At 32.8% G+C, this 16258-nt stretch overlaps 1 protein-coding gene across 1 annotated transcript in view; it reads right to left on the bottom strand.

The window, feature by feature from the left end:
- Positions 1 to 14531: 14531 nt before the first annotated feature.
- TECRL (trans-2,3-enoyl-CoA reductase-like) overlaps positions 14532 to 16258 on the bottom strand; it is a 64202-nt gene continuing 62475 nt past the window's right edge. Inside the window, exon 12 of the mRNA XM_004681271.1 lies at positions 14532 to 14659. Within this exon, the coding sequence (XP_004681328.1) occupies positions 14532 to 14659 (128 nt within the window). The remainder of the gene's footprint in view (positions 14660 to 16258) is intronic.

Raw genomic sequence — 16258 nt, 5'->3', positions numbered from 1 at the left:
AGAGCTTTATTTTTACATATATTAAAATTAACCTTAAGTTCACAAGTGAATTCAGTTATAAGTGCTTAATAAAGACAAATAACTAAAATTAGGGTTTTAAGTTATAAAAGTACATATGTATACTTTTTATTTATATAATGCATATGTGTTGGGAAAACAACACCTGAAGAGGAAAGCCTATATCTCTAAAACATAATCAGAGTTGTAAATTAATTTTACCTCAATAAAACAAAACAAAACAAGCACAACAAAACAGCTCTTGAGCAACAATTCCATACACTATTCTTACAGATACACAAATAAAAATCTCACAGTCCCTGTTTTAAAAGAAATGCAACATTAGCTGATCTACCTTAATGAGATTACTCTATATTAATATTGTACATAAATATTTGCATAAATTCTAAATATGTGGAAATATTATTGCACATATTTTGCAATAAAGATTTAAACACTAATAAAGCCATCATTTGTTTATTAAGGGTTTGGAATTGGTCAAAATTCATATATTTTTTAAGATTTATTTATTTTTATTTGTGCATACAGAACAGGGGTACAGGCCAGAGGTGCAGGGGTGGCAAGAGGACTTACCAGAGACAGAGTGGGGAGCAGAACAGACCCACGAAGCACGCTGCTGAGAGGAGCAGCCGGCAGGCCAGGAGAGGTCTGCCACGCCATGTGGATCACCCCAGAGTAGGTAGGAACTCATGCGGAAGTGGCTTCCGATTCTTAGTGCTGTGTTTTAACCCGCTGCGCCACCAGGGAGGGCCCTAAATTCATGATTTTACAGTGATTTAGTCATTATTATTTTCAGTTTACTGAGGTTTACAAGGTGGGTCTGGTAATCCTAAGCAGCCTGTTCAGCCACTACGTTGTTACCTACCATTCTGTATTCCTAAACAAGGTCAGAACTGCCAGGTCAATTAGTTACAGGAGCCCAACCACAAGATGGTTTTCAAATCCATCAAAAGCTTAAAGCTCAATCACCCTGGGAAGTGTATGCCTCATCAGGTAAGACTGGAAACCCCAGGGAGCTGATGACTGGGTTTGGACTTGTTCCCAACTTAATACATCATGAAGTATAATCGGGAGCACCTGGGGGGGGCTGAGAGATGTATAACAAGGGAACCCAGAAGCTGATCGGCAGAAAGCCTTGTCAATAAGATTGAAGCCATGCTGGTGGATCTAGGCTTTGATCTTAATTACAATATTGAGTCATCAAGCAGATGAGAAATGCCTGGAGGGCAGACTCACAAAGCCTGATACTATCAATCACAGAACACATTTACTAGTTTCACCCCTCCCATTTTCTTTTTGTCCTCCCCCTCACAACTGATGCGGTGTAATTATTCTATCAATAAAAAGGCCAGCAGCATCCTGCGACCTACAGCTTGTCCCAAGGCTCCCGTTTGTCAGTGTGGTGTTGTCAACCCAACAATACAAAATCCTACTTTTATGAAATATCACACAATTAATAAATGAGAGTACACTTTAAAACCTCATCTACTTGGGCCCTCCCTGGTGGCACAGCGGTTTAAAGCATTGTGTTAAGAAGCTAAAGCCACTTCCGCATGAGTTTGATCCCTGCCTGCCCCGGAGGTGGCCCACATGGTGCGGCAGACCTCTACTGACCCACCCCCTGCTCCCCTCAGCAGTGTACTTCATCAGCCAGCCTGTTCTGCTCCCCAATCTATCTCTGGTGAATCCTCTCACCAACCCTGCATCTGTGGCCTGTACCCCAGTTCTGTATGCATAAATGAATAACTCTTTTAAAAAATCTACTTAACTCCAGTTTCATAACATTAATTACAAAGGGAGAAAGAGTTGTGCACGTGTTGTTAAAGAGAGAAGGAAAATATAAAACTTATGAAAGAGTGATTGTTTTTGTTACCAAACACGAGTCTCAGTTTCCCTCAATCAATAAAAGGAAACAGAGTTTGAGGTAAAGGAAAGTGGTTCTATTTGTCGACAAATGAGGAGGGCAGCAGATTCTTGTCCAAAAGACCACCGTCCTGTCCTTTGGCAAGTTACAGGGCTACTTATACAATGTTCAACAAGAAAAAGGGGAGGTTGGGGAGAGTCTCAAAGGGGAGGGAGTAAAAGTTAGTGCTGGGATGGAGACCAGTGGGCACCAGCCTTTATTTACACAAAGACAAACAAAAATGGGGAATTAGCAAGAGTAATGGGGAGGGGACAGGGGGCAGCACAGGGAGGAAGTGGAGTAGGAGCCTGCGAGCTGTCTCACTATTTGCTTTTGTTTGGGATTTCCTTTCCTTGACCCTAAACCTGTCAAGAGAAGAGAAACTGCAAGGAAAGGAGAGGAAAAAAGTAAACCCACAGACAAGTAAGAAGTCTGGGAAAACCAATTTCATCATAAGTTTGTCAAAGGAGGCAAATCCACAAATGCTTACTGAGAGCCCATTTACTGTATCAGTTTGGCAAAAAAAAAAATTTAAAGCTTTGTATCCTAATCTTGGTCTTGAGCATTAGAAAAAATTCAATCAAATCTATTACAAAAGAGATAATGCATAAATAGAATCACATATATATGTATATATTTATGTATATTATGGTCAAGAACTATAAATGATCTGGCTTAGCAGAAAATATGTCCATGGAAACTTTGTCAGTGGGACTTTGTGGAAAGTCCACAAAGGATATAGAGAAAAGAACGACTTACGACACACCTCTAAGAAGTGTTTTGAACCAACTAAGAATGCATTTTGAATCAATAAAATACAACTTCTATGAAATGTTGAGTATAGCTGTACTAATTACTGACAATATGATTATGGACAAATTTTCTTGTGCATCCATTACTCTCAATTCTAACACAATTAACAATTTTAAATGGGTAATTATCTACTGTTTTTGTGTTTTGGGTAAGAGAAAGGAAGTGATTGAGGAAGCTGTATCTGGTATGTTGCAAATTGTATTTCTAACATTTTAGGCTTCTACCCTCTAGACTGTATCAGTAACCTCCATCTCATGGTAATCAAAAATGCCTTCAAAATATTCCCTAAGTTACCTGGTGGTAAACCACACTATATGTCTTCTCTAAGCTAAGTATCTTAGGCAGTAATATGGTGATCTTACATGGATATAGATTTCTAGAATTGTATTGAAAATAAATATTTTTTGATTGTCAGTAAATGTCAGCTACTCATTTTTTTTTAAAGATTTATTTATTTATTTGTGGAGTCGAGGTTACTGAAGGACTAGAAAGAAACACTGTGGGCTTTTAAAGAACAAAGGCCTCTTGTACCCAAGAGGGAGTATGATTTTGTTGACAGGACTAAATGCTCAGAAGTTGTACAAACAAGGGGGTTGAAAAAGTACGGATGTGGGGGCTTTCGGGTATATAAGTAGGGAATCGGAAAAATAAAGGAGCTTCCTTTTGCCTGAGAATCCTGTGTGCGCGGGTGTGCCTGGTTCATTATCATCCCCAGCCTGCACCTTGTGACCGGGGGTTAAGATTTACTCATGCAGACCTGGGGTACAGGCCAGAGGTGCAGGGAAGGTGAGAAGATTCACCAAAGACAGAGTGGGGAACAGAACAGGCAGATCCACGAAGTGCACTGCTGAGGGGAGCAGCCAGCTGGCCAGGAGAGGTCTGCTGCGCCATGTGGATCACATCCCTGAGGGGGATCAAACTCATGCTGAAGTGGCTTTAGCTTCTTAGTGCTGTGCTTTAACCCGCTACACCACCATGGTGAGCCTATTCATTTATTTTTATTTGACTTAAAGTATATGTTAATGTAGAGAGATTTTTCCCTTTGTGAAATATATACCTTTACAATATAGAAATACATATTTCACAATTACTTTATTAATTGACTATAAATTATGTATATATGTTTTTTGCTACCTATTTGAAAAAGAAGTCAATGAAGAAACAGAAGATTATGTTCACGTTTTTATGAAAATTGAAATATGCCATGATTTAGTAATTTGGGTAGTTACCAACAACACGTTTTCAGGTGATGGCAAAGTCAAAATCCAAGAGAAAACAGTAATTTTCCTTTGCAAAATTTGTAACTTCTGTGAGATTCTATTTAATAGAAATGGCAATTAGATGAATGGAATTAAGAAGTAAATGAAAGGTTACTTGTAGCCAAAATAAATGATAATCTGGCAAGTAAGTAGGTGGCTGTTGAAGAAAAAAACAGACTCAAGATGAGAGAAGGTGGTATAGTTCTTTGTTTAAGGTAAGCAAATTCTACATCGTCATTTTGTATCATAGACTATAGCTGATTACGAACTCTTGTCAAAGGAAAGGGACCTCAAATAAAGTTGAACTAAAAGAAGCTCTTGCTTATATTCTCATTTGTTCTTGTAAGGAATAAACTATGTGTACAGGGACTGAGAAATAGTCCATTTGGTAAAATGTTGGTTTCTTACCTCAACCTTAATTCAACCTTAGTTTGAGGTATGATAACAAAATACCATAAATTGTGTGCCTTAGAAAAAAACAAAAATACATTTTTCACAGTTCTTTATAATGAAAGTTTAAGATTAGGGTGCCAGCGTGATCAGGTCCTAGAGAAAGTCCTCTTCCAAATTACACACCTACAGCTACTATATACCATCGCATAATGAAAGAGATAAAATAATTTTCTTGGGTGCATTTATAAGGGCTTAATTCCAATTATGAGGGCTCCACTCTTGTGATTTAATCTCATTCCATAGGTCCCCACATCCTAAATCCGTGATATTGGGAGTTAGGATTTCAATTATGAGTTTGGGGAAGAGACATAAACATTTTATCATTATTTTAAATTTGGATTAAAATTATATATGTTTTGAAGCTTTTTATATACTTAATATATACTTGATATTTTGTAAAGAATTTTACCTATATCATAGTCATTATTAATAATGTTTATTGATGATTACATCTTATTTTATGCATCTTATATGAATTCTAAATATCATATATGTACATATGTGTGTTGTTATACATATTTTTTGAAAATGCTAATTCCAAAAAAGAATTATTTCTATTCAAAATCAAAAGGTTAGATATTGACATCATTTCAAGGCAAAATACCAATAATTCCTGAATATGTTGTTCTAAAGCAATTATAAATATAGAAATATGTTCCCATAACACACACAGCTGCATAAATGCACACTCACATAAACACAGGGAAACTTTTCTCTTTATATATTGAAATTCTAGTTAATCTGTGTTTTTAGTCAGCAAATCCTCACACAGGAAACAGATCACCTTTTTGTAGGATGTGGAGAATATTTTTAGAAAGTCCCAGCTCAGCAGATATGAAGTTGTTTAATTATTGCATATTTCCTATAGGAACTAGAGATTCCCCATGCTTGAATATCTTCATACAGATTGAAAACTGCACAAAAGTTAATATTTAATTTTTAGTTGGAAACTGTGCTGTGACATTTAGCAATAACACAAACTAAAACCCTGTGACTATATCTCTCTAAAATTTGATAATAAAATTCTTACAATTAATTAATGTTCAAATAGGTTTATATTCTTTCATAGTTTTGGGCTGACAAGTTTTTCTGAGAAGTTAGGCATGGATTCGAATTGAAAACTTCTCGATTTTCTAGTTAAAGTACAACCTATAGATCCAGGATCTTTCTACATAAAAAAAAAAAAATCAAAGTAGAATCTCAAATATATATCTGCATACTGAATAAATTGCAGCATAATTCACCATAGTCCAGCAGTAGAAGCAATGCACATATGCAATTATATGTGGGACCCTTCAGAAATTTCCAAAGTGCGATGTTCCTCCAGGCCAGCTTCTATGTCTAGAAGAATCAGTTTTTGGATATTGTCTTATTCAGAAAAAACATTTGTGTGGGTTTTGGGTTTTGACAAAGTTCTATGATTCTAACTGGAAAAAGTGCTGGAGTATATTTGCTAAGTGCAAATATGACAATGACTTAGAGTAACTTACTGATTCTTAAAGGAGCTTGAGATTATTGAACTTGGAATAGTATTATTTGAATAAAATCACTCTTCAAGATATGAAACCTAGGTCTTCTTTGCCTTTTCCTGCCTCTTACCGTGTCCTGGAATCTAGACTGTTTCATAGATGGTAGTGTGATCTTTTAAATATTCTTATATTTATAACAAAAGCAAAACCCAGAGCATCCTATATGTTTCTTATCTTGTTTTTATATAGATCACTTGAGATATTCTTTTAAATGTTCTCTTATATCATCTCCTTTCCCACAATTTCTTCACATAGAAAATGGAATATTATATATGAATGTATGCATAGTTTTTTGATATTTATCTGTATCTATCAAATCACATTAAATTGTTTATTACCCTGCATATTTTTCCCTTTCAATTAGAATAAAATCTATTTTTTTATTAGAGCCTCTTGGAAATTACCTTGTTGTAATTTCTAACATATATCTACAAAATCTTGTTTTTTTGCATTCTGTAGTGGAATTGAACATTTTAAAATAACACATCAGGTAAAGTTAACTCTAGACAGACCAAGACATGGCTAGCATATCCCTTTAATGTCTCCCCAAATTCAAACTGTCAATGCTCTTTTACACAGTACATTCCAACTACACCAGGAAGTATTGTGGTCCTCAAACTCACCAAAGTTTTCCTCTTTCAGTGTCACATATATATGCATATATACATATTTGTTAAATTGACTTTCATGCACACTTTCACCTGTCTAGGTACCACAAATGTGAGCTAGAAGTTCTCTCCCTTACAGAATTCATGATCATACCATCTGCCTCACCCTATTTCTCCAATTACTATTTATTCTGCCATAGCACACACTTAATTTCCTTATAGTATTCATTATTCTAAAATTACTTTGTCATTAATTTATTCATTGCTATAATTTTTTCCAATTATTTATTTATGCATACAGAACTGATGTACAGCCAGAGGTGCAGGGGTGGTGAGAGGATTCACTGGAGACAGATTGGGGAGGAGAACAGGCCGACTGACAAAGTACACTGCTGAGGAGAATAGCGGGAGGGCCAGGAGAGGTCTGCCATGCCATGTGGGTCACCTCCAGGAGGTTGGTGATCAAACTCATGCTGAAGTGGCTTTAGCTTCTTAATGCTGTGCTTTAGCCCGCTGCAACACCAGGGAGGGCCAGCTATATTTTAATTTTTTAGTTCAAGTAGAAATCTCCAAGGAAGAGGAAACCTGTTTACTTTGTGCAAGAGAGCTCAGAATTGTTTTTCATATATATTCATATATCAAACACTAATCAATATTTTTAATAACACAGTAGAAATTATATAAATATACTGAATATATAATATAAACATAAATTTTACAATATTATGTTTAGAAGCAATTGAGAATTGACAGTTATTGAATCTCTAGCAAATTTTCAGTAAATACATAAAGAATATTAACAAGTTAACCTCCAATCGTATTTTACAAATAAGAAGCTCATATCTACACATGTAAACAAACTTAGTGTCAGATACTTAAAAATAATTCCTAGAAGACTTTTTTATCTTCTTGATTTTATTGTTTTAATTCTATAAACTTATTCTTAAAGTAACATTACCGGGATTTTAAAAAAGTGGGATTATGAGTTGAATTAACCAGTAGGTGATAGATCTAACAATTACCTATAACTGCTTTTCTGCCAGGAAGTATGAGTTTTTATAAATAAACCATCTGGTAAATTGATAATAAGTAGGAGATCACTAGTAGAGAAGAAAGAATATCAGTAAATAATTATCAAATAAATTACATCATTTCCTCATAGTATAAATTTTGCTTTTTGGTTGTTGTGAATATTCTTTGTATTTGATATAAATTTTTAAAATTCCAGGCTCTACTCTTATAAGATTTCATTTCTCATCCAAGCAATATGAAAATATGTCTTTTACATCCTCAAGAAAATAAATTTGGAATGACTACAGATTGATTTTTTAAGATATTTCTGAGCATTTTTAAAAATACATGTTCTAAGAATCATTAGAAAACTAAAGTTAAAATCCCATTTTTACAGGAACTTCTGCCTCAGAAATGCTTTTGTACATTTCCACAACCAAACTCCTCTGAAGGAAGGCTAATTATAGGCTTCAATATGCACCTGGGTGAAAATTAACTTTAAAACAGCCTTTAAAATAAATGGTTTTTAATTATTATCATTATGCAAAAGCTGCATAAATGCTTTTAATTGTACTTATAAAGTAACATTTGCTATAATCACCTCTAATATCCAGGAACAACCACAAGGGTTTTCTATTTTTTATTAAAATAAAAATAGAAGAGCCCCTCATTATTGATTCACAGGTCACTTTACTTTATAAGCAAAATGTTATAAGTGAAATACTTCAACTACTAAAATGTAACATGCACTGAAAGTTAGTTACTTAAAATTCAAATTAAGGTATCTTGAAAATATACTTAATTATTGAAAGAAGACTAAAGATTATTGTATCAGGTATTCAGTTATAATTAGACATTTTATTATTTGCTTAGGTCTACCTATGGGTATAGCATATTTAAAGAACAGTAAGATTAGGGCCCTCCCTGGTGGCGCAGCGGGTTAAAGCACTGCACTAAGAAGCTTAAGCCACTTCCGCATGAGTTTGATTCCCGCCTGCCCGGGAGGAGATCCACATGGCGCAGCAGACCTCTCCTGACCCGCCAGCTGCTCCCCTCAGCAGTGTATTCATAGATCTGCCTGTTCTGCTCCCCACTCTGTCTCTGGTGAATCCTCTCACCCTCTGCATCTCTGGCCTGTACCCCAGTTCTGTATGAATAAATAAATAAATCTTAAAAAAAAAAAAAAAAGAACAGTAAGATTAAACATATACATTCTGAAAATAATAATGTGCTATTTATTTAAAAATTATTCAGTACTACCATACTTTCATTCTCTTTTAAGAAATGATATTAAAGTTGCTCTATGTGCATGTGTGTTTATCTGCAGATGAGTCAGTGAATAAGGCGTTTTCTTCCACAAGACTTTTGGAAAATATATTACAGGTCTATTTTTATTCAAATTTAGCTTAAAAATCACATGCAAACAGCCTCAACACACCTTTAAAGTAACGGCTTGACAGGGAATTTATGATAGGGTTTGGGGGAGAGGCAGTTTTCTATGATAATACAGGATGGTATGATAACTGATTCAACTTTTGTTTTTCATTGTCCCTTCTTCATTTACTTCTTACAATAAATGTGTGAGAGTTGAAGATGTAGAATATTTAAAACGTTGTTTGTTTGCAAACTACTTGGAGATTGAAAAGTATTATTTCAAACAATTACCCAAAAAGTTGATATTAGAGTTACAATTAAATTAACCATGATATTTCTTTTGCTAGTGTATGTAGTCACAAATCTAGTATTATTCAGAGAATTTACTCATTTATTGATTCTCATAACTTAACTATATTTACTAATTTAAATGGCCACATTATTGGAAAGTATTTTTAACAACTCCAACAAACTCTAAATGGAATGTATAAAGATACAGCTTAATAGGAATAATAGTTTCATTAAGTGATTCCGACATAGAAGCTGAAATATATAATAGTATTTTCTCCACTCTTATTAAGATTATTTTTCCCTTGGCTTGGAGTGGTTCTTTATCTGAGATGACATAATAATTCTACTTTTATAGTTAGAGGAATTAATTTATGTGAGACTCATTACTGAACCTGCTCCCTCTATTTTGAAGTTTGTTCCTCCTGGAGACTCCTTAAGCTGATTTTCTCTCAATGTGTAACAGAGTGTTACTAAATACCCAGACCAATGGATAATAAATCCATGAAGATATTGAATATGGAGTCACATATCTATACATTTTTCGGAAAAATATTTATAACCAGTAATATTTTTCATTTTTAGAATTTTAATTTTATAAATATGTTCGACAAAAGTGCTAAAAGTGGAGAGCAAGTTAAGATATTAGAGAATGGAAAAACTGATAATGTGAATCAGGTTCAAAATTTCATCATTTTAATTGACATTTAGAGTAGGTCTTTCATGTTTCTGTTGCCCATGTAAGTTAGGAATACAGAATGAAAACATATAGAAAACTCAGTGTTGCTTTTGATAATGTATTTTAATTATATTCAGTTAATTCTGCAAAAGATATTTTTAATGAATTATGTTGTCTTCTAAAATAAGGAAATGTTAAAAAAAAAAGTGGACTTCAATTTTTTCCACTTTTCCTCTCACTACTTGTTGTCAGTGTCAAAATTCAATTCCCCTAACAAATCCATCCATCAAAACATGGACTATGAAAACCTAGATATAAAGTGGAAGCATCTAAGGATGTTTTCTTGTTAAGAGAGCTGTGTTAATATTAAACTTGTCACTTTCCTAAACTACAAAACTTTTTCATGACCAAATCCTTATCACATTTAATGAAGATATCATACACACCTCATTCAATTTAGAAATAAGACCTATTCATCTTTCTCTATTAAAGCATAGACTTGATGAGTTGTTAATACCATCCTAATTTTCATCTTGGCATAAAAATCACAATTGTTGAAAATACACACACATAAAAGTTTGAAGAAATTAAGAATCTGATTACTTCTTGTTTATAGAGATTATTGATACCATCGGGAAATATTGTATAATGAAACTTTTAGAACACAGGTCAACAAATACTGAATTTTTAGTTACTTAATAATTTTAAGTTACTTAGCAACTTAATTTTGCTTTAACAGTCTGAAATTGGAGACAATGAACTATATTTATTTGAAATTACATATTATTTTGAAATGTTCGTGAAAATATAAACTAGAAAACTATTTTTACATCGTTCATATTAATCATGAAGGGATGGTAGGTTTATATTGTTATGTCAATTAGCAGAAAGTAAATATTGACTATGTGTTTGGATTTACCAGGCATAGAGATAAAAGAATACACATTGTGTTCCTTCAATTCATCTCTTCAATATTCCTCTGAGTAATCATTCATCGGCTTGACCATCTTATTTGTACAGTATTTCATTTGCTAAGTTGTCAAAGCCACTAACCTTTGGAGACATTAGGAACAAAAATATAATCGTTAAACTACTGATTCACATAGGATAATAATACTGTCTTATAAGGACAAATCTGATAGCCTGCTTTGAAATTCAAGGGTAGGCCCTCCCTGGTGGCGCAGTGGGTTAAAGCACAGCACTAAGAAGCTCAAGCCACTTCCGCATGAGTTCGATTCCCACCTGCCCCGGAGGTGACCACATGGCGCGTGGTAGACTCTCCTGACCCACCCGCTGCTCTCCTCAGCAGTGTACTTCGTCTATCTGCCTGTTCTGTTTCCCACTCTGTCCCTGGTGAATCCTCTCACCCTCCGTATCTCTGGCCTGTACCCCAGTTCTGTATGAATAAAATAAATCTTTAAAAAAAAAAAAGAAATTCAAGAGTAATTAAAAAGGACAACTGAAATATTGCATACATGTTCATACTACATACCAGAGTTCTATTATTTTTATAGAAAATATTTTTACTTTACTGATACTGTGATAAGCAGAATAGCCTTTTACTACTGAAAATACATAGCATATTTGAAACAACTTCATTCAAAGTAGTTAGTCAAAAGTACAAGGAAAATCAAAAACTCTGATATTTAAGTTGGACTTCTTGCTTTATGTGTTTGACATCTGCCAATATTGGAAGGTTCTCAACATAAAATTCAGTATACATACCTAAGAAGGTAAACTCTATTTGTGGTAAACATTTTGAAATACTTGTGTAATTCTATATAGGAAGGTGTATTTTTCTGTATTTTTATTCTTGGCTTACTTTTCCCATATTTTTCCCTTTGTTTTATGTAATAATGATCAATTTATGGCATCTACCTTAAAGTATTTTCTTTTAGATTTCACTTTATATTTATAATAGATGCTCAGTTTTGGAAACCATTTAAAACAATGCTCCCTAACCTATCACACACCTTTATAAATAAGTCAAGACATCTATAACAAATCTATGCTATTTCAAAGTTTAACCCCATGAGTTAAAATTGTTAAATGAAATTAAGTTAGCTGGATATGTGGCAAAGAACCCTATATGTGAATATATGAGATTTTCATACAATTTTTTTGTGTGTTTAAAGACATATAATTTATTAAGCAGTAGCACACATTCATTATTTAAGTAGTTTTTATTCTATGTTTCATTTAGAAATTGTGTTTGTAGTTAACTTTTAATTCCTAGAGTTATATATAAAAAGAAAAAAACTGGTATAAAAAGAAGAAAATTGGACTAAATAAATTAGGAATACCAGTCTTGGCAACACTGATGACCTATAGAAAATATTATGTGTATATGTATGTGTGTATCTGAATCTATACATCCTCATTGCATATGTATTTATAGATATTATAGAATGTATAGCGTGTGTATATCATATAGTATATACACTATACTATACTATATGTAATATATATGTGTGTGTGTAATATATATATACACACACACACCCATATACATATATAAATATATATATAGTGTCTTAGACATAGTGTCTCCTAAAAAATCTATGAATGTAGGTTAGGTGGTAAAGGCAGATGGATATATGTTGTTGCAGGATGAACGCTTACAGAATTAATACTACTAATCAGAAGTTTTATATTTATAGGCTCTCTTTCTTGATGTCTTAAGCAATGGCACCCAAGAAAAATATATAAGACATTAAAAAATAATAATTTTATGATTGAAGAATGTTTCCCAACTAAATATCACAACTGGGATAAGGAAATGATATCCAATGCAAAGAGACATGTTCATCCTCTATGACCATCCATCATTCCTTGTTGTGTCAGTCCTATAACAATGTTCAAATATCCTGGGTTACTATCAATCAGGACTTAGTTAATAAAACAGAAATAACTCTATGCTTTTCAAAAACGGAGTATTTATCAGAGATAGGGAATTAAATTGATTTATTAGGTGTATGTGGTTTAATTCATTAATGCTTTTTTAAAAAATTTATTTATTTATGTATACAAAACTGGGGTACAGGCCAGAGGTGCAGGGGCATTGAGAGGACTCACATAGTCAGAGTGGGCAGCAGAACAGACAGATTGAGAAAGTACACTGCTGAGGGGAGCAGCGACTAGGCAGGAGAGACCTGATGTGTCATGTGGATCACCCGATGGGAGGAGATGGAACTTACTCTGAAGCAGAAGCGGCTGCTGCCAGCTTCACAGTGCTGCCCTTTAACCTACTGTCCCACCAGGGAGGACCTTATCAGTGCTTATTTTTAAGCAAATGTTGATTGTTTACTATTTTGGTGAATGGTTATTAGGGAGATAAATTTGTTCTTGTCTACTTTTGAGATATTTTATATTATACATTTGAGATAAAAAATAGGTAAATCATTTAATGCAACAATTATGATTCCTGCTAAGTTATATCTTCACAGCTTCCACTTGGAGATTTTTAAGAAAATAATTGACCACATATATTACTAATAACAACCACAACATGCACATGAGCATACCTTTACTGAGGATGATTTGTCCATATATTTATAGTCAAAAGCTTTACTAGGAATATATAGGTATTTGAAGATTGAAAATTCTCCAGAAATTAACCTAACAAAAGGATCACATTTTAAAAATGAAAAAAAAAAAAACTTCAGAATTCCTTTAAATACTAGATGTGACTTTGATTTTTATACTCTCAACTGCCTTTCTTTCAAAATATATGTGCATATTCATATACACATATACACAGGTTTTGACTAGGAATTTATGGTTGAATTTAACATAGTAGAGTCACATTTTGATTTTCAGTGATATGCATATAAAAGTTACATGTTTTTCTATAATGCAATGTTATTTCAATAAAAATTTTTAAATGTAAAAATAATGCATATTTTGTTCCACTCTTAATCTCAAAAACTTTCTAAGGTACTCTTTCTTCATAATTTTGAATAATTCACTTGAAATATATATTTAAATATGCATTTTCAGATAAGATAATTTATAGGTAAAGACAGTTCCATATTTATATATACTAAACATTTCTAATAGTATTTTACTTATTATAGTTTCATAATGAAAGCACACAATTTATCTTCTGAATAAATGAGATACATGGTTTATTACAAATATTTCACTTTTATTATCATAGGATGTTCACAAGAAATTGAATTAACAAGATTTAATACTTCTCAATAACACACTGAATAATAAGGGAAATTAAATTACTACCAGAATATGTAATTCAATTGATTTGTCAAAACATTAAAAATATTTCAGAATTCAGGTACTTTTCATTGTATTAGGAAAATACCTATATGAATTATTAAATGAAGAAGACATTGTTTAAGAGCCAATTCCTTGCAAATGATAGTTTTCCTTAATCATGTATATAATTTCTACTTTTTATTTGCCTCAATCTTGTTGCATTAAATTTACTTAGTTTGTACCACTTTATATTTTTACTCAGTAAAATCATTGTTGTTTGTTTATTTCTGGTACATAGCAATTAACCACTCTTAACTAATTTTGATTTAGTGGGTTTATATAATGCTCTTCAGTATATGAAATAAGATCATTCATTTTTTCTTACAATATGAATGGAATCATTGCTGATTTCCTATGCATATAGGAACTGAATTTCTTCAGATAAGTCCTATGTTTCTTTTGTGCCCATAAAGACATCTGGATACTCATCAGAAGTGTGAAAATCCCAACTAGAAGAAAAATGAAACAATTATATATATATATTTTAATTTTTATGGTTGATTTAGCAAGTTATATTAGAAAAAAAATATATAGCTCTTAAAATGTCTCAAATTTTACATAGTTATCTATTAAATTTGTTTATGCACATTCATTGCTAAACATATATTTAATCAATATTTATTGTAAAGTTGAATAAACATAGAAAGAACATAGCAGACATCAAAATAAAGCCATTATTTTTATACCCCAGAGGTTCAAAATACTCCCAAATACCTTTTCTTTATCAATAATATTTCTATATGCATACAATATACTTCTACACATATACATACAATCCAGAATAATATGGTTCAAAATTTATATATAAGTACAAAAATACATGTGAAATGGATACTGCATGTATCCCTTCTAATACATGGAATTTATTGCAGTTAAGCTTCCATAGTAAAACATATATATTCAAGATTTTACACTCCTATACTAAACTTCTGCATCATTCCTGGTATTTCAAGAGTAAAGATTTACTGAAGATAATCTGAGACTGATCAGATATCCTACATTCACCAAAGTCATATTTTTTTTGTCTGTCTGCCTACATTTTAAAAAGGATTGATTGACCAATACTTCTAAAAAAGAGTCTTAACCACACTTTTTGACATTATAATTTGCCACATTAGACATGTGGCAGTGTAATGTGGTTAAGAATGCCAGTGAAGAGAACTGTTTTTGTAACTTTTATTATCAACTATCTAATTTTAGATTAAGCAGCTAGGTCACCCAAAAAAATATTTACCCAGTTAATGGCTTATTTTTGTTTTTCTCTTAAGACTTTCTACTCAACATTGCTATATCAGTTTCATTTCAAAATTTGCCCTTTGCCCTCTGGCTCCAATGTTACATGATTTTAAACTCTTGTTTCTGAAGATTAATTATTTTTGCCATTAACCTGCTATGAAACCACCATATTGCTATGAACTCCCTTTTTGAGGTTCTGATGTGAGAAGAACCTTAGCATCATTCACAGATAATGTTCCCTGGTAGATCACTTAGGCTACATTTCAGAATCTGATATGACTGATAAAGGCAAATTAGGATGACAGAATAAAAATGGGTTTTATATTACATTTATAATAGGATACCACAGTCTAAAGTTTTTAGTAAATTTCATTATTTTCATTTCCTGCTGCTCTTCACTTTTAAAATATGCTGCACTAATTGATGAATCACATCATTTCACATGGCAACTGTTACACTGCTAGTGCTACATGCATTTTTCTTTTTAATTTGTAGTAGGGGATTTCTGAAAAGACATGAAATGACTCCAAACCCAAAGGATATGGTATACAGTGAAAATATATATGTTTGGTAATAATGGCATTTCAATATGATTAGACCATGTTTGAAATAATCAGGAACCCCACAGGGAACAGAAGTCCAAAGTTATGCTGTTCTTCCAAATTGGGCCAATGTATTGCCCATTTTACAAGAACCTTAGGATTGGGCCAATATATTACCCATTTTACAAGAGCGTTAGGACTATGAATCTCCTAAGGTTCTCGAATCTCACCGTGGATGGTTTCGTACTACATTCTTAACAGATGCTTCAT

Source organism: Condylura cristata, unplaced genomic scaffold (assembly GCF_000260355.1).
Source record: "Condylura cristata isolate star-nosed mole 26May11 unplaced genomic scaffold, ConCri1.0 scaffold00012, whole genome shotgun sequence".
Taxonomy (NCBI): domain Eukaryota; kingdom Metazoa; phylum Chordata; class Mammalia; order Eulipotyphla; family Talpidae; genus Condylura; species Condylura cristata.
The sequence above is the reverse complement of the archived record's forward strand: the minus strand, read 5'-3'. Positions and strand labels throughout refer to the sequence as shown.